This window comes from Ranitomeya variabilis, chromosome 4, assembly GCF_051348905.1.
Source record: "Ranitomeya variabilis isolate aRanVar5 chromosome 4, aRanVar5.hap1, whole genome shotgun sequence".
NCBI classification, from domain to species: Eukaryota; Metazoa; Chordata; class Amphibia; order Anura; family Dendrobatidae; genus Ranitomeya; species Ranitomeya variabilis.
Window position 1 is genome coordinate 92,545,692 of NC_135235.1, and position 25,582 is coordinate 92,571,273.

Sequence of the window (25,582 nt, forward strand, 5' to 3'; positions counted from 1 at the left end):
GGGGGGCAGCAGTGAGTGGGATCGCACTGTTATCCCACTTCAGGATGTCCCCACTGCCCGGAATCAGCGCTGGGAAAACCAAGTGGTCCCGATGATTAAGTGCAGTGAATATTCATTAGCGGCTCCCCGCCCACCGATCAGCTGAGCGGTGAGCCGGAAGCAGCAAATGAATACTGCACTTAAGCAGGGAAACGCATAGATTCCTCAGCACTGATTCCTGCAGCAGCTGGGGAGATTTGTGTGTCCTGGGGAGGAGGTTGCACCAGCAGCAGGGTCCGGGGAAGAGGAGATCGCTGTATACCTGCCTGCCATGCCTGGATGCCGAGTGCTGTGCACAAACAGGACCTGTGTGATGTCAGGAGTGGGCGGGCTGGAGCATCACATGGCAGCTCAGAGCCCTCCCTCTTCTTGACATCATCACAGGTCCTTCAGGCTCTCCACTAGACTCTGCAGGCTTCCATTACCTGTGCTGTGGAGAGGCAACAAGAGGGAGGGCTCTGTGTGTGCAGTCATGGGATGCTTGTACCTCACCACAGGCTGGCAGGCTGCCACAATTAAGAGGTTAGTCTTTACAAAACACAATAAAGCACTCTGCCACTCCTGTGGTGAACTATAACTTCCAGCATGTCATAGGATCTGCAGGACATGCTGGGAGTTATAGTTCTCCCATGGGATTTTAAAGCAGCACTCCAGTGCTATTTTGCAGTGCTGGAGTGGTGCTTTCAATATAAGCCCTGTGCCCCCATTCTTATACTCACCCTCCGGCATCTTCATATAGTACAGACACCACACTGGTCCTGCAGCTTCCAACATAATAACATACTATTATATATAATAACACCACATATAATAGTATGTTATTTATGTTATTAAATATTTTACTACATTTTTTTGCTTCAAAATATTTTTTTTCCCTATTTTCCACCTCTAAAACCTGGATGCGCCTTATAGTCCGGTGCGTCTTATAGTCCGAAAAATACGGTATTTGATCCCTTGCTGATTTTGTAAGTTTGCCCACTGACAAAGGCATGAGCAGTCTATAATTTTAAGGCTAGGTTAATTTTAACATTGAGCAATAGCATATCAAAAATAAAATCCAGAAAATCACATTCTATAAATTATATAAATTTTATTTGCATTTTGCAGTGAGAAATAAGTATTTGATCCCCTACCAACCATTAGGAGTTCTGGCTCATACAGACCAGTTAGACGCCCCTAATCAACTCGTGACCTGCATTAAAGACAGCTGTCACCTTTATGAAAGACTTCTGTCCACAGACTCAATCATTCAGACTCCAACCTCTACAACATGGGCAAGACCAAAGAGCGTTAAAAGGATGTCAGGGAGAATATCATAGATCTGCACAAAACTGGAATGGGCTACAAAACCATAAGTAAGACGCTGGGTGAGAAGGAGGCAAATGTTGGTGCAATAGTAAGAAAAATGGAAGAAATACAAAATGACTGTCAAGCGACATCGATCTGGGGCACCATGCAGAATCTCACATCGGGGGGTATCCTTGATCATAAGGAAAGTGAGAGATTAGCCTAAAACTACACTGGGGGAACTTGTTAATGATCTCAAGGCAGCTGGGACCACAGTCACCAAGAAAACCATTGGTAACACATTACGCCATAAAGGTTTAAAATCCTGGAGTGCCCGCAAGGTCCCCCTGCTCTAGAAGGTACATGTTGCAGGCCCGTCTGAAGTTTGCCAATGAACACCTGGATGATTCTGTGAGTGATTGGGAGAATGTGGTCAGATGAGACAAAAATTTAGGTCTTTACCATTAACTCAACTCGCCGTGTTTGGAGGAACAGAAATGCTGCCAATGATTCAAAGAACACTGTCCCCACTGTCTAGCATGGAGGTGGAAACATGTTTTGGGGTGTTTCTCTGCGAAACGCGCCTCAGGGCCCGGAGGTTCAGCTTGTCACTAGACAGGGAATTGGTCGGCGGACACTCACCTAGGTAATAAGTGGAGGAATAGGGACAATGCTGTCTGTGTTTGTGAGGGCATATGAAGGGATGCGATAATTACTAAGGTCATGCGTATTTCTAGTGTAGGCAAAATTATGTCTCCAGTATATTGTGGATTGGTTGCTGTGTCTCTATGTGCTCCATAGTGGTGGCACCAGTAATACAGATGGATACATGTGCAAATATTGGTTAAATCTTGTGAGAACATACAACAATTTGTCTAATTTATATGTACTCTAGTTTTGCCCAAGGATTCCATATGATTTAACAGACGGATTTAACCATTTAGGGATTTCTGTGTCCTCCTACATATGCTGGCCTCTATTTGCTTGGTTTGAGGCACCAATCTGTTGTATTTGTTTTGTATTGTATATTGATGTTGAATAAACTTATCTACTTTTAAATATATTGTAGTTGAGAAACACTTCTTGATCCACATATGGTTAGTTACTATAGGATATTTATCATTAATATGTGCTATGGAGTCTTGCCTATCCTCCTGTAGGACTAATGGGCATGGGTAGTATGCTTAGCATATATATATATATATACACATATACATACATATATATATATATATATATATATATATATATATATATATATATATATATATATATATAATGGCTGTAAGTGTTGTCACCCTTGAAATTGTTCCAGAAAATTAAGCATTTCTCCCAGAAAATGATTGCAATTACGCATGTTTTGTTATATTGTTATACACGCATTTCCTTTGTGTGTATTGGAACATCACAAAATAAAAGAGAAAAAAAGGCAAATTGGACATAATTTCACACAAAACCCCAAATCTAGACTGGACAAAATTGTTGGCACCCTCCACTTAATATTTGTTTGCAAATTTTTGGGAATAAATAACTACAATCAATCACTTCTTATAAACATCAACAAGCTTCTTACACCTTTCAACTGGAATATTGGACCACTCTTCTTTTGCAAACTGCTCCAGGCCTCTCATATTTGAAGGCGCCTTCACCCAACAGCAATTTTAAGTGGTGCTCAATGGAATTTAGATCCGGACTCATTGCTGCCACTTCAGAACTCTCCAGCGCTTTGTTTCCATCTATTTCTGGGTGTTTCTTGAAGTATGTTTGGGTCATTGTCCTGCTGGAAGACCTAAACCCGGCTTTCTGACACCGGGCACTACATTGTGACCCAAAATCCTTTCATAGTCTTCCTATTTCATAATGTCAGCGCGAACTATCCGTCGACATTTGAATGAAATGAAATGCTATGGCAGGAGACCCATAAGGACCCCACTGCTAACACAGAGGCATAAAAAATCTAGACTGAAGTTTGCCAAAATGTATGTGAGTAAGCCACAATTCTTCTGGGAAAGTGTCTTGTGGACAGATTAGACCAAGATAGATTTTTGGTAAAGCACATCACTCTACAGTTTACCGAAAACAGAATGAGAACACAGCGCTTTCAGTCAAATATGGTAGAGGTTCATAAGATGTCTTGGAGTTATTATCCTGCGTTGCAACCTTTCATGTATTTTTCTCTGACGTTCTAATCCAAGGAACTTAGCTACAGTGCCATGTATTGTAAACTTCTTGATTATATTGCGCACTGTGGACATCGAGATCTCTGGAAATGGACTTGTAACCTTGAGATTGTGAATATTTTTCAATAATTTTGGTTCTCAAGTCCTCAGATAGTTCTCTTTCTGCTTTCTATGCTTAGTGTGGCACACAGACACACAATGCAAAGATTGAGTCAACTTCTCCCCTTTTTATCTAGCTTCAGGTGTGATTTTCATATTGCCCACACCTGTTACTTGCCACAGGGGAATTTGATCGAGCAACACATCCTTGAAACAAAGTTGTTAACCCACAATTTTGGAAATGTACCAATAATTTTGTCTGAACCGTTTTGGGGGTTTGCATGAAATGATGTCAATTTTGCCTTTTTTTCTATGTTTTTTTGTGTTGTTCCAGTACACACAAACAGAAATAAACATGTGTATAACAAAACATGTATAATTGCAATCATTTTCTGGGAGGAAATAGTTCATTTTCTGGAAAAAATTAACTTGAGTCCAACAACATCACACAATCTAAATCCCCTATTTAGATGCTTTTACACAAATGTGCACCAAAAAAAACTTTACCTTCTTATGGTAGATTAAGAAAGCAAAACAATGATTTCTACAGATTTTGTGTGAAAGTCCAGATACACTTTAAAAGTAAATACCTCGTAGGTACTAGGCAGACTGGGACATTGGTAAACCAGCACTGGTCAATGAAGAGATAAGATAACTAAAATATTATTTCTGGTAAAAAAAAGATTTCTTCAATCATACAAACTTAAAGAGCGATGTAAACTTTCCTGAAACTTTTTAATCCTTTACAGTTCCTATATGTATTTGCTTTAGCTCACGACCTTCCCTTAGTCTTGGCTCCTATTATGCTGAGCATAGAAAAATGCTGAGGTTTTAAGCCCACCAAATCACCAAGGTAAATAAAAGTGCTGAAAATAGCTGAGACAACAGTAAAAATAGAAATGCCATGTCCATGTGCAACGGAAAAAGTTGACATTTTAAACAAACTGAATTAGATGTAATTTGCATAAAATTAATCCAATATGTAATTTAGATGAAGGATCAGACATCTTGAAGCACACATGTATCACCCGGAGACTGGATGTACTTGTAGCTGCAGGGTGCAGTAATCTTTTTTTATGGGAGATGCTGTCATAGACACTATGCATATGCTGTCAAGCGCCATCATGTTGTAAATGTACTTAATTTAATCATGTCTGAATAATTCCTAGCCTGTGGCTATTCAGAAAACAACAGGAACACAAAGTAAAAGCGGTTCAGTTATTATTGCTGGTGTGTGGTAAAATGTCATAGATAAGATGTATGCCTACATGTTTCATTCCAGTGCCATGTTATGACATGACGTCTATTTGACCAACATTTCCATTGGCTGCAATTCCTTCATATGATGTACAACCACCATTTCAGGCCACTGAATGGTATATAGCGTTTTATTTTGCGGTGTGTATAAATGATACAGTAAGTTATCCCCCATTAGAAGATACTTGCCAAGAATCCCAAAACATCGGAGAGGTTCCTAGAAAAAAGGAGACCTTCACGACTCCTGGAATAGTTGGAATATCTCTGGAACACAAGCTAAAGCCTCCTAAAACCTGCTGGAAGGAAGAGCATTTAGGTTTCTTGTGCATAATGCCAGGATACTCCATCATAACACGGAGCTCCAGTGTCCAAAATCACTTCAGGGCGTGAAAAATTTGGTGTGGAGTTATCAATAGAGAGTGAAATTCATTTTGTCATGTATCCACAGAGGGGTATATTCTGGAGACATGCATCCAAGTCTCCAAGAAAGAGAACGTTGTCCACGTAATGTCATATAATCACAGCAGGCCATTGGTAATGTCCCATTCAAGTTGATTTAACAGGGAACCTACTGGAAAGTTTATTCATGTGATGCAACACTGCATCAATGTTGGGTTTGTTGTAAATCTTTCCCATGCATCATTCCTTCCGAATCTGTGCTCCTTTGGGGCAAATCTCCATCAATATTGCTTGGAAATCCAGCAAAAAGTATCCAAGGAACCAGATATATTCCTCAATCAGTTTATTGGTTACAGAATAAAAGAAACACAACATTTTGGACATATACAGCCTTTATCAAGCCATACATTGGGGCAGTGTCACACGCAAAATATGCAGCGCTATTTATTATAGGACATGGATGCATAGATGTTATATTATTCTGATACCGTTCTATATAGCCAGCATTACCTTTCTAAGAATATGCAGCTCATGCATTGTAAATGCCCTGAAGGTTCCTGGGGAAAAATTATCGGCCTGGTCTCCAAAAAGAGGTGACAAATCTGTAGGGTGCACATAGAGCCTCGGTGTCCAATAGCACATTGTTTGGGAAAGAAATGGGATGTGGAGGGGTGTAGAAAGGGTAAAGAGAAGGAGTGATGTTAAAAGGAGCATGGTTAAGGGAAAATCTTGAACCAGCGTATTTTGTATGCCACACTTAGGAACCTCCTGAAAAGAAAACTCTGAAAGTTGACGAGTACTAGGTGCACACCGTGTAACAACATCATGAGAAGCAAATTCACTGATCCAAAATGTTACTTTGTTGTCCATTAATTAATCATCAATAGAAACTTAAGTCTTCACAATTATTTGAAGTTTATTTTGTCAATTATGTACACGGAGAGAGGAAACTTCTGAAGATGTGCATCCAAGTCTCCAAGTAAAACATGATGTCAAGTAATCACAGCAGTTGATTGTAATGTTTTGTCTATGGTGATGTCACAGGGAACTTATTGGCAAGTTAGATCATATGATGTAACATTGCACAGATGTTGTATAGTGTGTAGTTGACATTTTTTCGAGTTTCTGTATTTTCAAACCAATACTTCCAAATGTATGTTGAAAAGCCTTTAAAGAATTATATTACTGGCATTTGATAATTAAAAGACTCATATGACTAAATATAGATTATTATGTAGCCTGCCTTAAGAGGGTTGTCCTGGTTTTTCACAAAAGTCATCAGTCACTGTATGTGACTGCAGACTTGTGAATTCCTCACATCGCATGCATTACATGCTGTGAGGATTCTCTGGTGCCAGTGGCGAGATCAAGCGGTCATGTGATTGCAAGTATACAATATGCATACTCCCGGCCATGTTCTGACTAGACGTGCACAGTCTCACTCAATGCAAGTAAATTGAGAGAGGCAGCGCCTATGCTTATTGCTTACTTGTGGTCACATGACCGCTTGGTCTCACCACCGGCACAGGAGAATCTTCACATCTTGTACTGTGCATGATGTGAGGGATTCACAAGTCTGCTGTGACAGAGTGACTGAAGACTTTCATGATAAGCCTGGACAACCCATTTAATATGGTTCATAATGGTAAGAGAAATCAAACCTGTGCTACAGCCAAGAAGAATGTGAAGTTACTAAACAAGTGATGACCGCTGTGAGCACAAAGTACAGTATGTTTGTAACTTATCTTTTTTAGTCTACAAATTAGGAGAATAGTGTCCATAATAAAGGTACCCGATGTCTGAAAGTCACGGTGTCAAAATGTAGAGTTATGTAGAGATAACAATAAGATATATGACTTGTGAAGTCTTGTGGCTACAACATAGTTTAATTGTAAGTAAAATGATATGCAAGTTCTGAAGCAATCTAGCAAAAGTCAGCTGTGTGCCTCTTTCTCATGACATTAATCTGTGTAACTCAATGAGATGATTCATATTATCAAGAACAATAAATGTATCTGTACAAAGGTCTAGCTGAGGTAATGGCATTGGTGATATATATATAGTACTTGAAAAGATCTGAAATATATGGAAAAGATTTAAAATTCTATTAATTAGTTGACTGAGAAGCAAAGGAGGTCTTTCAAGGTCTTCTGGATGTGGTCATATTTGGACTGATTCCTAGGATGCATTAAATTAAGAATTAATCATGGTAGCTACTAGCTACAGTATTACTTCTTGTGTTTTAATCTGTAGAACCGTGACTAGAAGGTGTTCTCATTGCTACTGCAAAGGTTTAAGTGTTTTCATTTTCATTCATTTAGCAAAATCATTATAAAAAGTTCTGTAAGAATTGTAATGCTTACATACCTTTTCAAGTTCTCATAAAAAAGTTGCTGGAGTCCACCTTGTCACAAAATCGAAAGACAATATAGACAAGTTAAAAGAGTTTTCCAGGCATACAGATTATTAAGATATTGTGAAGTCTATGTGAAACGAAAATATATCATAACTTGATGTAAAAAATTCAGCCCTGTTCCTGAGTGTTTACTTGTAGTCATCTGACCTCCAACTTCTTGCTTCCTGCTGCAGTTTGTTCAAAGCACAGAGTACAGAGATTTCCAATCTGTGCTTTAAATGGAAGGTCAGTCAAGCCCCTCTTGTATGCAGGACAAAGAACTCAGGATAGCTCTGCAGTGTGAATTGTGATGTTATGACCTGTGCTTCTCAGCAAGGTGTTGAAAGTCTGGGAGGTGCACTGGGGCCGAAGCCATGGAGGCAATACAGTCTCCACACACAGAAAAATAGTAAACTTATCAAGTAGTGACTTTTGCCAGATGGGATGGAGATAGGCAGCCGGGAGTGATTGATTACACTATATTAAATGAATATATTATGACTTATAGCTGTCATGGGTGTCAGGTGTGACAGACAGTCATCCTGGATCCGGCTGTAGAAGGTCTTTGCGTTTAGCTCAAGCACCTTCTTGATTTTTGCATCTGTTATGGAGCGATATCCTTCTCCCTCTAGGACCCAATAGTTACCTCCATCCTCTGCTGCTAATCACACACCTGTGATGAAGGATTAAATACACTCAACTGTTGCAGCATGGTTCAGGTGTTAGCTCATACTTGCCTCAGTCTTGCTGGAAGTTCTAGCAGTGGGCTACTGTCTTCCCTGAGGACCCTTGGAGGATTGCTGGCATGATGTCTCGGTTGTCTTCTCAAGCTAAAGTGTTTCCCCCATCCGGCTATCCTCTCTGTCTTTAGTTTTAGTGGGGACTGACTAGTCCTATCGCTAGGGTCCGGCAGGTATTCGGTTCCTGCTCGGCGATAGGTGCAGAACCTATATAGGGACATTTAGGGCAGACAGGGTAATTTTACATCTGCCTATGGGCTTCCACTCCCCTCTCCCCTAGCATTTGGGCTCCACCTTCCCTCTTCCCATTGTTGTGCACTTACTTATCCTTCACCCAGTGTGAGAATAGCTTTCTTACAGTACACTGAGTTCACATAGTGACAGCAACAGTACCTATAATATTAAACAGTTATATACTAACATCCGCAATAATCCAAACCTCCCACTTCCATATCCAAGAACCGTGTAGAACTGTGTCTAGAAGGTGCTCTCATTGCTACTGCAAAGGTTTAAGTGTTTTCATTTTCACTCATTTAGCAAGATCATTATAAAGTTTTAAGCATGCCCTAAAAATGCACTTCTTTAGATTGGCCTATCGCCTCGCTGCACTCATTTAACAAGTACAGTTTTGCACTTCCAAAATCTTCTATCTGTACTTGTATACATACTGGCTGGTGACTGGTTCATGCAGCACTATTTTAATACTCTATTAAACTGATGGCTGGACAGTACAATACAAGCACATTTTACAATTTACCTTTCATGCCTCCCCTAATTTCTCATAGATTGTAAGCTTGTGAGCAGGGCCCTCACTCCTCTTGTATCTATTGAATTATGTGTTTTCTCTGTGGTCTTTATTGTCTGTACAAGTCCCCACTGTAATGTAAAAATTATTATTATAGGTGCTGTTCTGATAAGAGTCTCAGAACAGTGCAAACTAGGTGAAGTGATGGGATTGTTCGCAAGGAGAAACTGTTAGAACTGATTTATCCATCTTGAGCCTGTATAGGAGTCTCAAGGTGGTATTTCCTAGGTGGAGTGGGAGGGTACTGAGGGTGTGAGTAAAGTAGCTATAGGACAGATATAGCTCTGCCTCTTGAGAAATGTAATCTAGAAGCACATAGGAAGAGCTGACAGGAAGTTCTGAATATAAACAATAGCAGACAATAAAGATGGCTGCAGGGGGCTGAAAAAATAAGAAAATTAAAGAAACTAGAGTGTTTGGGAACTCCTTACAGGGACAGCTGAAAAAAAATCATTTTGTGCCCGTAAAACACTTCAATATAGTTGTAACCTTGTCAACCCCCACAAAAAAAAATCTTACACTGTAGATAAAATGATTTTACCTGTCTAGACTTTTAAAAGGAATCTGTCAACTCCAAAGCATATCAAACTTAAACAGTTATATAGGTGACTCGGTTCCTATAAAAAAAATCATATTAGCAGTAGAGATGAGCAAATCTTTTATGGTGGTCTTTTCCATTTGGAGAAGACTCTAGATTGGCTCAATATCATAAGGCAAGTGGTAAGACATTGACTATAAAATTGGCAACCTTCAATAGGTGACTCTAGAAAGCCAGCCTTGGAGCACACATTATTAATGTAGTAAATAGGTTTATAATAATAATAATTTTTATGTCTATGTCTAAATTCCGCAGCATTTTACATTTAGAAGATTGAAACCGGATAGGGACTAAGTAATGGCTGGTCCAAATATTGACCTGAAAGTCTTGTTAGAAAGTAGATCAAATAAGGCAGGACTTACAATAGAGCTGCATACCTTATTACACGCCTTTTATTCTCTTTGTAAAGACAATTACATAGCTCTGCTGCTTCCATCATGGACTGTGGAAATGAACATTAATTGTAGTTTGGCCTTGGGAAATATTCATTGCACAAATGAATTAGAAATGTTCAGGCAATTTGCCTAAAATGTTAAAATCCACACTTTCAAAGTCTGGTTCCCAAGCCTCATCTCGCTGCTCTCCTAATTCCCGAGCCTGATTTCTGACAGCTGAACGGCCTTTTATTAGGCTTCTAAGTCCGCGGAGGATTTCACCTTCTAATGTACAATCTTAGCTTAAGTTCAAACCAAACTCAGCCAATATTCTGGTCATTAGCCCGGCATATTCGCATGGGTTATAGGAAATCGTATTTAATTGCTTGTTTTACATTGCTTGTAAAAATCTCCCCCCACCTTTGTTATTTTTTTTTCCAGTGATTTAATTTAATTTTTTTTTTCTAGATTTAATTTAATTTGTCTTTTTTTCACCACTGAGATATACTTTTTTAGGATTTTATTTTTATGGAAAGGGAAAAAAAGCAAACAATTACAGGTCCTAACAAGGCCCAGAAGAGCATATATGGCTTCTTAGTGAATATGAACAGAAATAGTGGATGAGGTATTGTGGGGACCCCGTTTTCAGTTAAAGGAAGATCTAGCTAGGAGGAAAGGTGAATAGAAAATGTCATTTTGGATATTACATTCATGCAAAAGAATTCATAGTTTCTTAAAGGGATATTCTCAATCATACAGGTCTGGCAAAAATTAAGAGACCACTGCAAAATGTTCAGTTTGTCTGATTTTTCTCTTTATAGGTATATTTTTGAGTAAAATGAAAATTGTTCCTTTAGTCTATAAACTTCTGACAACATGTCTCTGAATTTCCAAGCAATAAATTTTGTATTTTTTTTTCTGACAAAGAAAAATGGTAAAAATTTTTTTAAAAAACGAGTGCTTTCAGACCTCAAATAATGCAAAGAAAACAAGTTCATAATCATTTAGAAACAACAATACTAATGTTTTATCTCAGGAAGAGTACAGAAATCAATATTTTGTGGAATAACCATGATTTTTAATCACAGCTTTCATGCGTCTTGGCATGCTTTCCACCAGTCTTTCACACTGCTTCTGGTGCAAAAATTTAAGCAGTTCTTCTTTGTTTGAAGGCTTGTGACTATCCATCATCCTCTTGATTACATTCCAGAGGTTTTCAGTGGGGTTCAGGTCTGGAGATTGGGCTGCCCGTGACAGGGTTTGATGTGGTGGTCTCCTAATTTTATGAATGGCTGAGAAGTGAATGCCCCTCTAATATCAATTAAATATAAATCATAAATGAATAGTACACATGAAAATAAGCCACTTTACAATATATCTTATTAGAGAAATCTGCTTCTTTCTCCTCCTGGATTGATCTTTCACTCACAATTTATGGGTAAAATCTCTGTTCAATGAAGAGATTTTCCATTGCTGAGATAGGAAATGACAGTTGGTACTTGTAAAATTCTATGGAGGGGGAGGGCTAAAGGAGGTTCCAGACATTCTACTGCAAGTTCTCCTGAAACCACATTTAGGGCTCATACTCGCAAGAAACTCGGATGAGTTCCGCACAGTAATACCCGGCACTGCACCCGGTTCTCAGGAGTGGAGCGTGCGGCTGCATGTATTCCTAGGCAGCCGCACGCTCCGATCTGAGTGCCGGCAGCAGCACCGGGTATTGCCATGCGAGACTCATCCGAGTTTGGCGCAAGTGAGTATGAGCCCTTACAGTTCTCCTTAGAACTTTATAAGCACCAGTAAGCATCATCTTTCTCAGTAACGGGAAACTTTTGTATTTACAAAAAGCAGATTTTACCTGTGAATTAAGAATTTTGAGAATAAATGATCAGTCCATGAGGAGAAAGAAGCGGTTTTCTCTAACAAGTACGCTTTTTTAAAATTTTGATATATACTATTGATTTATATTTTTAAACAGTTAAACAACATTACTCCTAAAAGATAGATTTATTTGCGTGAAGGGGTTAATAGACACAAAATTTGAGGCTCTAGGTGGATCTAATTGACTCAGTTTTTTTTCCAGAATGTAAAAACAAATTAGAATTCTAATGCAAAACCAGTGCTTTAGCCTTAAATAACATCATCGAGTCATAAAAGCTTTAATAAATCAGTTTCATTATTCTATAACAAACAAGAGATGTAAAGTAACTTGAAGTCACATCAGTAAAAGCATCAGTTTCAGATGATGCCAGAAAAGCCATTCTAACCAATAAATGTAATTAAGCTGAGAGCACAATGTTGTAATGCTCACACATAAAAATTGATATGATCACATTAGTACTTTATACATAATCGGCTAGTGTCCACGCTGAGACCGGGAGACTAAAGATTCCACAATCCGTAGTGCCGACTCGGTACATCCATCAAAGTTTGAATGCGTAAATCCATCTCCACCACAAAGAAGGAAAGGCTCCCTGTGCAGAGTTATCTGACCTGGACAATCAGGAAAAGCCTCCATGACCTGCAACATAAATCATAGCAATATGTCAGCAATAGAAGTCAAAGACAACAGGATAGAGCGTAAGTGAACACCAATATGTTTTACTTCTTCTATTTTTGGTAGCAACTTTTCTGCACACAACAAGCACATCATGCCATAAATATGCCAACGATAGCACATAAGTGACACATGACATATTCTGATCAGCACTTCTGCCATCAGGAAAGGATCAAGGGGCTTCATAGATATTAGAGCCTGCAAAAAAATAGTCTCTAGTTATGTTCTTTACATGTTCAGCATGTATCAGGCACTGGCTGTATGACTTCTGCCATGTATGTTTGACTCAAACCCTGCCGCATCCCCAGTGGCTTCTTTTCAACCAATGCCAGTGACTGACAGGTCTTTCCCTATACTTGCATGCAGGGAGATACCTATACATGCCGCCAGGGACCCACTAGCCTCCCGTGTGGCTGGTTCCCCAGTGGCTTTTAAAGTATGTAGGCCTGGCTCCTGAACCCACACGGGCACCCTGACTGTGACATACAGTTATACCAGTGTGCAAAGGGGTTAATTACAGTTATATGAAAAAGTTTGGGCACCCCTATTAATCTTAAGCTTAATGTTTTATAAAAATTGTTTTTTTTACAACAGCTATTTCAGTTTCATATATCTAATAACTGTTGGACACAGTAATGTTTCTGCCTTGAAATGAGGTTTATTGTACTAACAGAAAATGTGCAATCTGCATTCAAACAAAATTTGACAGGTGCATAAGTAGTCCTGTAGCACACGCTGGGTACCCGCCAAAAGCCCTGTTCCCGTGCGCACAGTCCCTTTTATATCACACCCACCTCCACCAGTCAGGTGCAAAGTTCTACTCCAGTCAGAAAGTCCTTCCCCTGGCAACAATGGTGACAGTCCCGACAGTTCCAGCCCGGACACGCAAGAGAGGCCACTATTCTGATCACCTTCCTACATAACCACAGTTGTGGCTGTGATTACAACCCTCTCCAGTAGGTTCAGTATGTTTCCATACACATTCTAGGAGACATGGAATACCCTTGTATAGGACTCTCATCACCGCCTCTCACATGCTGTTAACATCGTATTTACATATTTATGCAATGACTGAGTCATCCATTGCACACAGAGTTCCATGTTAAAGCGGAAAACGGCCATATGGGAGACCAAATGTAATCAATTGTTTAGCATGTACATATAAAGCTTTCCCAGGATCAATCTGTCCACTCAATATTCCATTTTAAAATGAACCTGACACTTGATACATGCTGTGGATCGGGCAGCATGTATCAGGCATTGGTTGTAAGATCACAGCCATGTATTTTTGACTCTGAAAAGCTGCCTGGAACCGAGCAGTGCTGTAGTCTAGTCGGACAGGTTAGTCCCCTGCAGCTTCCCCCATCCCACTGCACTGGAATGACAGGTCTCTGCCTATGTGCATGTATAGGGAGAGACCTGTTAATCCAGGGCAGCGGGCAGGGAGGAGCCATTGGGTACCCGCCTGTCCAACTAGTCTACAGTGAGGCTCGGTATGTAGTTGGCAGAGATCATATAGCCAGTGCCTGATATATGCTGGATCAGGCAGCATGTATCAGGTGTCAGGTTTCCTTTGAATAAGAGCCCAGTAGGGGCCATGCTATACATTATTATTATTATTATAGACTACATAATATAAAAAAAATCATCACATTGGATACATTCTTACTTTAGATACATTACATTTTAGCTGCATACCAGATTTCTAGCTAGAGGGGAATTAATAATTATGTAAACTCTGCAGGGAAGACTCCCAGAGTTAAATTAGTACATTTTGGTTTACGGAAGAATCCAGTAAGATAAATAATTGGTCGTGTGAGTGATGTAAATGGCGGTGCACTGTTTGTATGTTTGTATAAACAGAGCAGCTCAGAGATTCGGAGATGAGGCCATAGATTTGTACCAAGTGCTGTATACTAAGCACACTTGACATAATTAGGAGTTCAGGGTGATGAGAAGGAATTTTATTCCCTTAGAAACTGTCTCTCCTTTTTTAACATCATATAGCTACAGCCTTTAATGGAAATCGTAACAAAAAATGAAATATTTAAATCAGGTTGTAATTCTATAAATATTCTTTAGCAGACACTTTTTAATAATTATATGATCAGTATTGGCAAAAAAAATATCTTGAAATGTGCAGACACCATAGATTGTCACTTGTTAGTAGTGATGAGCGAGTATACTCGTTACTCGAGATTTCTCGAGCATGCTCGGGTGTCCTCTGAGTATTTATGACTGCTCAGAGATTAAGTTTTCTTCGCCGCAGCTGAATGATTTATAGCTACTAGCCAGCTTGATTACATGTGGGGATTCCCTAGCAACCAGGCAACCCCCACATGTACTCAGCCTGGCTAATAGTTGTAAATCATTCAGCTGAGGCGATGAAAACTAAATCTCCGAGCACTAACAAATACTCAGGACACCCGAGCATGCTCGGGAAATCTCGAGTAACGAGTATATTCGCTCATCACTACTTGTTAGCTTTACTGTGTATACTGCGACAGTATAAGCAGAGCCATGTGAGCCCTTTCTCTTTATAGCGATAGCTGTCGCTCTCCCTCTTTGCCCATCACTTTTGCAGGCGGTCCTGTATGCTTGGGCATTTGTTTAATAAAGGTTGTGCTGACCGAAACATCACGTTAATGATTCTACATGGACCCACATGAATTGAATAAAACATTCATTCACTTTATTCTGGAGTGGCAGATTTTTCTAATTTTTCATTATTATTAGGTTGGACCCTATCCGAGCGCCTGAAATGGAAACATATGATTGCCGTATTCCCCACTATACAATTTAATAATGGCCATTCCATTGTCATTAGAAGATGTCCAAGTTAGGCTACAATGACATTGTGTTTAAGAGTCCATTTAATATATACACCAGGGCATATATGTTAAACATTTCTCTAATGGATGCCATCTAGTGTCACCCATTACCACAGGATTGCCATAACATTGTTTTTCATCGAATAGCATTGTTTAGAATATCTTTGTCTACTATGCAATTACAAACAATGGTAACCAGCAAAACAAAATTATCCATCTGGCACAAGTATGAGTCATTAGATTAATTTATATGTCCCAATACTGACATTAAAGCCCCACTTCAGCCATTTTTTTAAAGTCACCACTGGAGTGGTATCACTAATGTCTGTTCCCTGCCCCTAGTAAAACACTTTCCAGCTGCAGTCTTTCTGCTCTTCTTGGTATTACTCTGATCCTGCTCCGCTATTTTGTGACTGCACCTCACAGGTAATGGTCATAAGCTCTCATGTAAGTCTGTGAAAGGCTTGTGCTGACCTCGTTCGGACTCTCATGGACTTACATTGAGTAGTAACTTGTGGTTCACCTAGCAAACACTGGGGCGATCCGGCAGGTCACAAACTGCAGAAGATGACAGAAGTGACCTCGAAAAGGGCCGAAGATGGCAGCTGGTAAATATTTCACTACAAGCAGGGAACATGTATTAGTGAATTAATGATACCACTTCATAGTTTCATGAGTTGGGTAATGAGATATTATGATTTTTACACCTTAATACTTGGGGTCTTTTATGTATACTAGGCTATCCAACTGGAAAACAACGAGACAGCAATTTATTTTTTGGCTGGCCTGTAGGATATACAGTGGCGACCAAAACTCTGATTACTTCTGTCTGGTTGTTCTTATGCCATTTTCCTGATGATTTTAGTAAACGGGGAGCAAATGGTTGTCAGCTATAAGGATGAAAATTGTGTTTGACATTGTTTTATCCCTTTATGTGTTAGTTTTCAATATCTACTGGGCCAAACATTTTGCATATTTTGTCATGGGTAGTCAAATTTTTGGGTAGTCATTTTTTTTTTGTTTGTGTGTTTTTAGGTTAAAACATGGCTAAGTCCTACGGGACCTCTCGGCCTTTGCGGAAGGCTATGTGATTATGGGAGGGGACTTCAATATGGTGTTGGACCGCGCTGTGGATTCCTCTTCGGGCAGGTCGGCGGTGTCCCTCTCACAGCTGGAGAGACTACGGCGGGCCCTGATGGACTCAAGGTTGGTGGATGTATGGAGGTTACTGCACCCCACTACCCGAGATTATACCTACTTCTCCACAGTACATAATTCCTATAGTAGATTGGATTATTTTTTGATCAGCCACGGGCTCCTGTCTCTTGACCCAAAGTCTGACATTGACACGATGTTGTGGTCAGACCATGCCCCGGTTTTGCTCTCCCTCTGGCTGCCAAGCCTTTCTCCGAGAGAATGGACCTGGTCCTTAAACCCTGGTCTCCTCGGAGATCTAATGTGTCAGGCGGCCGTGCGAACAGCAATCTCGGACTTTCTAGATTTTCACAAGCATGACCCCACGGCCATCCCATACCAATGGGAGGCTTTGAAAGGAGTTATACGGGGAGTATTTATACAACAGGGGGCCCGACTGAAGAGAGAGAGGGAGACTAACATGGTGGGTTTGTTGACTCGTATCCAAACTCTGGAGTTGGATCATAGACGGACTAGAGATGCTGGGGTGCTGGCTGATCTCCTCCGGGCACGCTGTAAGTTGAGTGCCTTGTTGGACATGACGTTAGCACGACAGAGGGACCGCTTTCATAAATTTCTGTACAAGTACTCTGATAAACCTGGGAGAGCTCTAGCGAGGTTTTTGCACCCCCGTGCTCCCACCACTTATATCCATACCATGAGGTCTGCTACGGGTGAACTGGTCCATTTTCCTGAGGAGATTGTGGACTCATTCAGAGCATATTATGACTCTCTCTACAATTTAAGTGGCCCGTTGTCTGATATGTCCCCTTCCGAGTTTCAAGCACGGGTGGACGACTACATCCGGGAAACTGAGCTCCCGCCTATGTTGGTGGAGGAGTCTGAGGCCCTGGAGAGTCCTCTCTCGGAACAGGAGGTTTTAGACACGATAAAATTGTTGGCTAATGGTAAAAGCCCTGGTCCTGACGGATTCTCCGCTGCCTTCTATAAGTTATATGCGAATTCCCTGGTCCCCTTCATGACCAAACTGTTTAACTACATCTCGGCCAGCTGCCCCTTTGCCCCCCAAACGCTGATGGCCACAATCACCGTGATTCCTAAACTGGGAAAAGATCCCCTATTATGTGCAAGCTATAGGCCCATATCCCTCATTAATGTGGATGTGAAGGGGTTTGCGAAAGTGATAGCTGGTAGACTGAACCCTATTCTCCCTGGGTCCATCCATAGTGATCAGGTGGGCTTTGTGCCGCACAGGGAAGCCAAGGATAACACAGTGAAGACGTTGCTTCTGACCTCGTACATGCGCACAGGAAAGGTCCCGGCTAGTGTTGAGCGATACCGTCCGATACTTGAAAGTATCGGTATCGGAAAGTATCGGCCGATACCGGCAAAATATCGGATCCAATCCGATACCGATACCCGATACCAATACAAGTCAATGGGACTCAGGTATCGGACGGTATTCCTGATGGTTCTCAGGGTCTGAAGGAGAGGAAACTCTCCTTCAGGCCCTGGGAACCATATAAATGTGTAAAATAAAGAATTAAAATAAAAAATATCGCTATACTCACCTGTCCGACGCAGCCGGGACCTCGGCGATTGTAAGCGGCAGCGTTGTTTCTTTAAAATTCGCGCTTTTACTTGCTTACGTGAATTCCCGGCTTCTGATTGGTCAGGGCGGCCATGTTGCCGGGACTCGGACCAATCACAGCAAGCCGTGACGAAATTACGTCACGGCTTGCTGTGATTGGTCCGCGTCCCGGCAATATGGCGCCGTGACCAATCACAAGCCGTGACGTCACGGGAGGCTGGACACGCGCGCTTTTCAAAATAAGCGCGTGTCCAGCCTCCCGTGACGTCACGGCTTGTGATTGGTTATTGGCGGCCATGTTCCTGGGACGCGGACCAATCACAGCAAGCCGTGACGTAATTTCGTCACGGCTTGCTGTGATTGGTCCGCATCCCGGCAATATGGCGCCGTGACCAATCACAAGCCGTGACGTCACGGGAGGCTGGACACGCGCGCTTTTCAAAATAAGCGCGTGTCCAGCCTCCCGTGACGTCACGGCTTGTGATTGGTTAATGGCGGCCATGTTGCCGTGACGCGGACCAATCACAGCAAGCCGTGACGTAATTTCGTCACGGCTTGCTGTGATTGGTCCGCGTCCCGGCAACATGGCCGCCCTGACCAATCAGAAGCCTGGAATTCACGTAAGCAAGTAAAAGCGCGAATTTTAAACAAACAACGCTGCCGGTTCCTTCGCTGAGGTCCCGGCTGCGTCGGACAGGTGAGTATAGCGATTTTTTTTATTTTAATTCTTTCTTTTACACCTTTTTACATTAATGTTGTTTCGATACCGATATCCGATATTACAAAAATATCGGATCTCGGTATCGGAAATTCCGATACAGCAAGTATCGGCCGATACCCGATACTTGCAGCATCGGAATGCTCAACACTAGTCCCGGCATGCTTATTATCTATTGACGCTGAGAAGGCGTTTGATCGCCTAGGCTGGACCTTTCTACGTGCCTCCCTGAAACAACTGGGAGTGGGAACTAACATGTTGGAGAGGATTTTTGCTCTGTATCATAGGCCTACGGCCTGTCTTAGAGTGAACGGCACCCTTTCCCCGCCCATTGACATAAGAAACGGGACCCGTCAGGGTTGCCCCCTTTCCCCCTTACTTTATATCCTTGCGATGGAGCATCTGGCAGTGGCATTACGGAAGACACCTGATATTGAGGGTCTGCGGATTGGCCAACATGAGTTTAAGATATCCCTGTATGCGGATGATTTATTGCTGTACATTACCAACCCGACCGTGGCTTTTCCTGTACTTCTCCGAGAGTTCCGTAGGTTCGGGGAGGTTTCAAACTGTAAAGTCAACTACTCCAAGACGGAGGCGCTCAATATCTCCCTGCCTGATAATCTAGTCTCTCAGCTCCAGGCGTCCTTCTCTTTTAAGTGGAAGACCGACGCCTTAAAATATTTAGGAGTCTTAATACCTGCTGACATTAGCGCAACATATGCTCTGAACTACGTCCCACTCTTGCAGAAAACTATCCCGGACCTTAAACGGTATGGCAGACCTCAGCTATCTTGGTCCGGACGGGTGGGAGTGGTCAAAATGGATATTTTACCCCGATTCCTCTATTTCTTTCAGACTGCTCCAGTGCAGGTTCCGGATTGCTTTTTCAGGTGCCTGCAGTCGGCCATCAATAGCTTTATTTGGGGAACTAAGAAGCCGCGGACTCGATTCTCAGTGTTAGTGAGACCCAAGACTAAGGGTGGGGTAGGCCTTCCTGATTTTAAACGTTATTACCAGGCAGTCTTGCTCTCTAGGATTGTCGACTGGAGGTTCAGTGATGCTCATAAACAGTGGGTGCTCCTGGAGAAACTTTTATCGCCCTCTTCTTTGTACTGGCTGCCTTGGATGGGGGGGGACCGGACGCCCACTTGTGTCGAGTTTTGCTCCACTCACACAGATTGTTTTGAGGTTTTGGGATAGATCCTATGTGAAATTACGCCTGACCTCCCGATTGAGCAGACTGAGCCCCCTTTTTGACAATCCGGCTTTTCCCCCAGCAATGTATAGATCTACGTATCTGTGTTGGTCACGACTTGACAGGGTGGGACTGGGTCAGGTGAAGGATAAGCTTGCGGGGCTCTCCGGCATGCGGGGGTTATGAGGTTCTGATCTTACGACACCGCTGTCCTGGCTAGAGTTTCTGCAATTGTGGAGCTTTCTTTCCAGTGAGCCGATGGGGGCGCTGACGCCATTTGAGTCCCTGATGCTCCCTACCGAGGGTCCTTCCCACGTGATTTCGGTGCTCTATGGCCTGGTCTTGAATTCACTTCCCCCTACTACGCTGGGATTTATGGAGGCTTGGGAGAGGGACCTGGGGATCACCTTTTCTGAGGCGGATAGTCTGAAAATTTTCACTCTTGCACATAAGATGACGACGTCCAGTCAGGCGCAGGAGAGGAATTATAAATTACTGACACACTGGTATAGGTGTCCCACCTTTCTCCACAGGATTAACCCGGAGATGTCGGACGCCTGCTGGAGATGTGGCTCCGCCACGGGCTCTATGCTTCATGTTTGGTGGTCCTGTGGTCCCCTGCAACCCTTCTGGAACTCAGTTTTTGATGCCTTTCACTTGATGACTGGGGTCCACCACGAGCCCTCCCCCCAAATGGCCCTACTGTCCCTGATACCCAGTTCGATAGCTTCCATTAAAAAGGGGATCCTGAGATTTTGCCTAATAGCTGCCAGGGCAGTTATTCCCCGGCATTGGAGGTCTACTGAGGTCCCCTCCACGGAGGAATGGATAGCTGAAATGGATAGATTACATCGTCTGGGGTCGCTGGTGGCGGGTGATGGTGATGCCGCATATGTCCAGGGGCGCACCTGGTTCCTCTGGCAATCCTTCAAGGAGAGCACAGGGTTCCTGACTTGGCTGCGTACATACTCATAATTCTTAATACGTGGGCGTGTACATTGCTGGGTCTCCCTTAACCCCCTCCTTACTGCCCTTTTCCCCCATTCTCCCCCCCCCCCTTTTTTTTTTCTCTTTTTCTCTTTCTTTCCTTTCTCCTATTTCTACAATTATTTTTCTTACAGGTTCTGTATTTTGTATATAAGGTCTATGTCCCGAGGTGATTCTCAAGATGAGAACCATGTACCCTTTATGTGCCAGAGTCCTTGTTCAACTACACTTGTGCTGTGTTCTCAGAGACGTAATGTATAGCTCTGGACATTGTAATGATTCTTTTTACGGTTTTTCCTGTTTAAAATTTCAATAAATATATTTTCTGAAAAAAAAAAAAAAAAAAACATGGCTAAGTCACAACCAAATTTATCAGGAAGCTTATTATTCTGAGAGTGAAGTCAGGCAAATGCCAAAAAGAGGAGCTATGGAATTCAACCGCTCTCAGAGTCAAGTGTCGCGTATAATAAAGGAAGAAAAATAAGAAAAAGAATGTTATAGAACAGCTGACAAACCTAGACGTGTACGACCACAGAAAACTTCCTGCAAAGTTGATCACATTATTAAGAAAAGGAACAAAGAATATGGGGCCAAAGTGAGTTGCCAAGCTGTGATGCAACGGATAAGTCAAGAAGCCTTTCATCTCTGCAAAGAACCGGAAGGTCCGACTTGAGTTTGCCAAAGAACACAGCCAATGGCAGGAGTCAGATTGTTCTAAGGTGTTGTGGTTGGATTAATCCAAGTTCAATCTGTTTGATATTGATGGCAAGCACTATATATACCACTCAATTGGAAAACATAATAATGTAAGGTATCAAACACCTACAGTTAAACATGGTGGTGGCAATGTCATAGTTTGGGGCTGTTTTTCTTCATCTGCCATTGGCTCACTGCATAGAATTGATGGAAATATGAATGCTACCATGTACAAAAATATACTGGAGAATATAATGCTGCCACATGGTAAAACCAAAGTAGGCAGGGGCTGTAAATTACAGCAAGTCAATGATCCTAAGTACACATCCAATTTAGTCAAATATTGATTAGCAAAGAAAAATGTTCGCCTGTTTCAATGGCCAAGCCAATCACCCTATACACCCTATGCAGCACCTTTGGGATAAGTTAGGGCGATGAGTTGGGGCCCATACCCATAGAATATAGATGAATTGTTTGCAGGTTTGCAAATGGAATGGAGCAAAATACCTCAGGATGTGTTGAATACCCTAGTGGCTTCAATGCCCTGTTGGTGTGGTGCAGTAATTAAAGCAAGAGGTTATGCTACAAAATATAAATTTATGGCATTGTAAACAATGAATTACTCTCTATGTTGTGATCAATAAATAGTATATGCAAAACCTTTGGCAGTCAGTTTTCTTTAACTAAATGACTATACCTATATTCTAAAGCATTTTGGTAAAAATTAAAGTCTTACTTGGTGACAACTTCATGCACTTTCAATTCATCACTAGAAAAATGGCATCACAGCAACCAGTAATCACACTATAAATAAAATGCAAAACTTTTGATCGCTACTATAGGTGGATATTCATAGCTACATAGCAAATCTGTATTTAAAAAGTGAAAACCAGTGTAGTATTGAAGTTACATTATACTACACAAATGTGCAATTATTTATGTTCTAACTGGACAATTATGCAATTAAGGCTATAACAATAAACTATCCTCAACACTGAAAATTTTTATTAAAAAATAGGAAATTTTTGTGTAATTTATGAAGGAAGAAAGAACTGCCAAAAATTAGGAACTCAGATACACCCTGTATTAGACATAAAGGAGGGCCTCATACACATTCTGTTCAAATTGTAATGTATTGTTACTCCTAGACAAAAAAGGCTATGTACTTGATTTTACATACCAAGAAAATGTACTCCAGACCACAGAATAGTCTATGTGTGAGCCAATATACCACAGATAATGGTATGTGCACGTGTTGAGTAAAATTTCTGCACCTCTTGGCAGGAGAAACACAGCTGCAAAAATGTGCGTTTTTGATTGAGTGAAGTAAATTATGAAAAACGCAGGGCAAAAACGCATAGAAAATTGACATGCAGCAGATTATTTTCTGCACCAAATCTGCAAGTCAAAAATAATCAACGTTTTCATGACACTTCAGGTTTATCATTTACTTTGCTGGCATCATGTTTTGGTTCAGGTTTTGTCATGAATCCGTGCAGAAAAAACACAACTAAAAGGCACCAAATCTGCAATATATGCACATAGCCTAATTTTTTAACAAGTTGTTTGAGGGTTATATACCAACGAAATGTACCCAAGAATATGTATCACCCTATGGATGAGCAATATAATACCAATACATTTTTGAACAAGTTATTTCAGGCTTTTATAGCAAAGAAATGTACCCAAGAAGATGTAATACTCTATGCGTGAGCAATATGATAATGATAACTTTGGAATACATTTTTTGAGGGTTAAATACCAAGAAAATGTACCCAAAAATATGTAATACCCTATGGATGTGCAATAAAATACAGATACATTTTCAACAAGTTTTTTTAGGCTTTTGGAGCAATGCAATGTACCCAAGAAAAATGTAAAATCCACATGGGTGAGCAATATAATACCGATAAATTTATGAACAAGTATTTTTAGGTTTATATAGCAATGAACAGTACCCAAGAAGATGTAATACCCTATGGGTGAGCAATATAATAATGATAACATTTTGAATAAGTTTTTTGAGGGTGATATACCAACAACATTTTTCCTTAAGAACACGTAATGATGTATGGCTGAGAAATGTAACCCAACAAAATTAAAAAACAATTTTTGAGTGTTATATATCATAAAAATGTACCCCAGAATACAGAATAGTGTATGGGCAAGAAATGTGAACAAACAAGCTAAATTTTCTAATGCTTTTTTGCACTATTATATAACACCAAAACGTGGCACAAAGCACATAATATTGCATGGATGACTAATCTAATCTAATCCTGAAAGATTTTTCTACTTTTTTTTTTTTTTTACATACCTCCGTAATGCAACAATAGCTGTGTTAAACTATATGGATGAATCATTGAATTCATAAAAAAAATTTAGAACAAAAATATTTTGAAAGTTTAGTTGATGTACCTATACAGTCATAAAGGCTTTGCAGAAAGTGCAAATCCAGACAGAAATTATGAGAAGGGTCATCGATAGACCCTTGAAAGGCAACAACTGGTGGGCCTCATTAAAATATTGAATATTACAAACACTTTATATGCTGGTGTCATCTGGTGGTGTGGAAAAGTGTGGGCTAATCCAGGCTTTGTTCATTTTTAGAGAGTGAGCCTATCTGCATTCTATGTGGACAGGCGAACCCCCCCCCCCCCCAGCGGCACTAAAAACCCACTCAGACAAGATGCTAGCTCAACACCTCCAAAGCATAGAGGGCCAGCTCAAGCCAGGTGTCCAGCTTTGAGACCCAATAGTTGAAAGTCACAGCGGAGTTAAGTTGTATGCTGGTTTTGTCAGCAAGGTATTTCTTGACCATCTTTAAATCTTTTCCCTCCTTGTCAAAAATACCCAATCATCAGGCCCTATTTGCTGGGCTGGTGTCATGAAATTGCCTTTCACATTGTACCCCTGCCTCTGCTGTGTGCCTCCATGACCTCTTCCCCTTGGTTAGGCAAGGAAACTTGCCTCCTGCCGCTAGCGTTGTCTGATGGGAATTTTTTCAAGATATTTTCCACAATATCCTTGTGGTATAGCGTGATTTTAGAAGACCTCTCCACGATTGCTTTCAGAGATCACAGAAATGTTCACAGACAACGTAACACTATGGCTGAGAAAATTAAGCCTTCAAAATTTTTAAAAGCTTTTGTTCACATTTAGAGATCAAATGAATGTTCCCAGACCAAATAACACTGTATGTCTGAGAAATGTAAACCTACAAAATTTATAAAAGCTTTTTAGCACTTTTACAGATCATATAAATGTTCACAGACCATGTAACACTATGTCTGAGAAATGAAGGCCTACTAAATTTATAAAAGCTTTTGTCCACTTTTAGAGATCACAGAAATGTTCACAGACCACGTAAAACTGTATGCCTGAGATATTGAAGGCTACAACATTTTTTAAGCTTTTTACCCGTTTTACAGATCACAGAAATTTACTCCACACTACGGAATAGTGTATGGCTAAGAAATGTAGCCCAGGAAAATGTTTCAACGATTTTTGAATGTGTAATATAACACAAAAAACTACCTCAAAGCATGTAATACAGTACTTGATAGATCAAAATATATACAATATTTTTCAGCTCCTACAAAAAAAACTGCAGCTACATATTTGCTGCACATGCCTAATCCCTGCCTACAGACTTGATTCTGTCACTCTTCCTGTT

At 41.0% G+C, this 25,582-nt stretch overlaps 1 protein-coding gene across 1 annotated transcript in view; it reads right to left on the reverse strand.

The window, feature by feature from the left end:
* Positions 1-12,160: 12,160 nt before the first annotated feature.
* Positions 12,161-25,582, reverse strand: part of RNLS (renalase, FAD dependent amine oxidase) — a 215,480-nt gene continuing 202,058 nt past the window's right edge. The window contains exon 7 of the mRNA XM_077258905.1: positions 12,161-12,694. Within this exon, the coding sequence (XP_077115020.1) occupies positions 12,530-12,694 (165 nt within the window). The 3' untranslated portion in view covers positions 12,161-12,529. The remainder of the gene's footprint in view (positions 12,695-25,582) is intronic.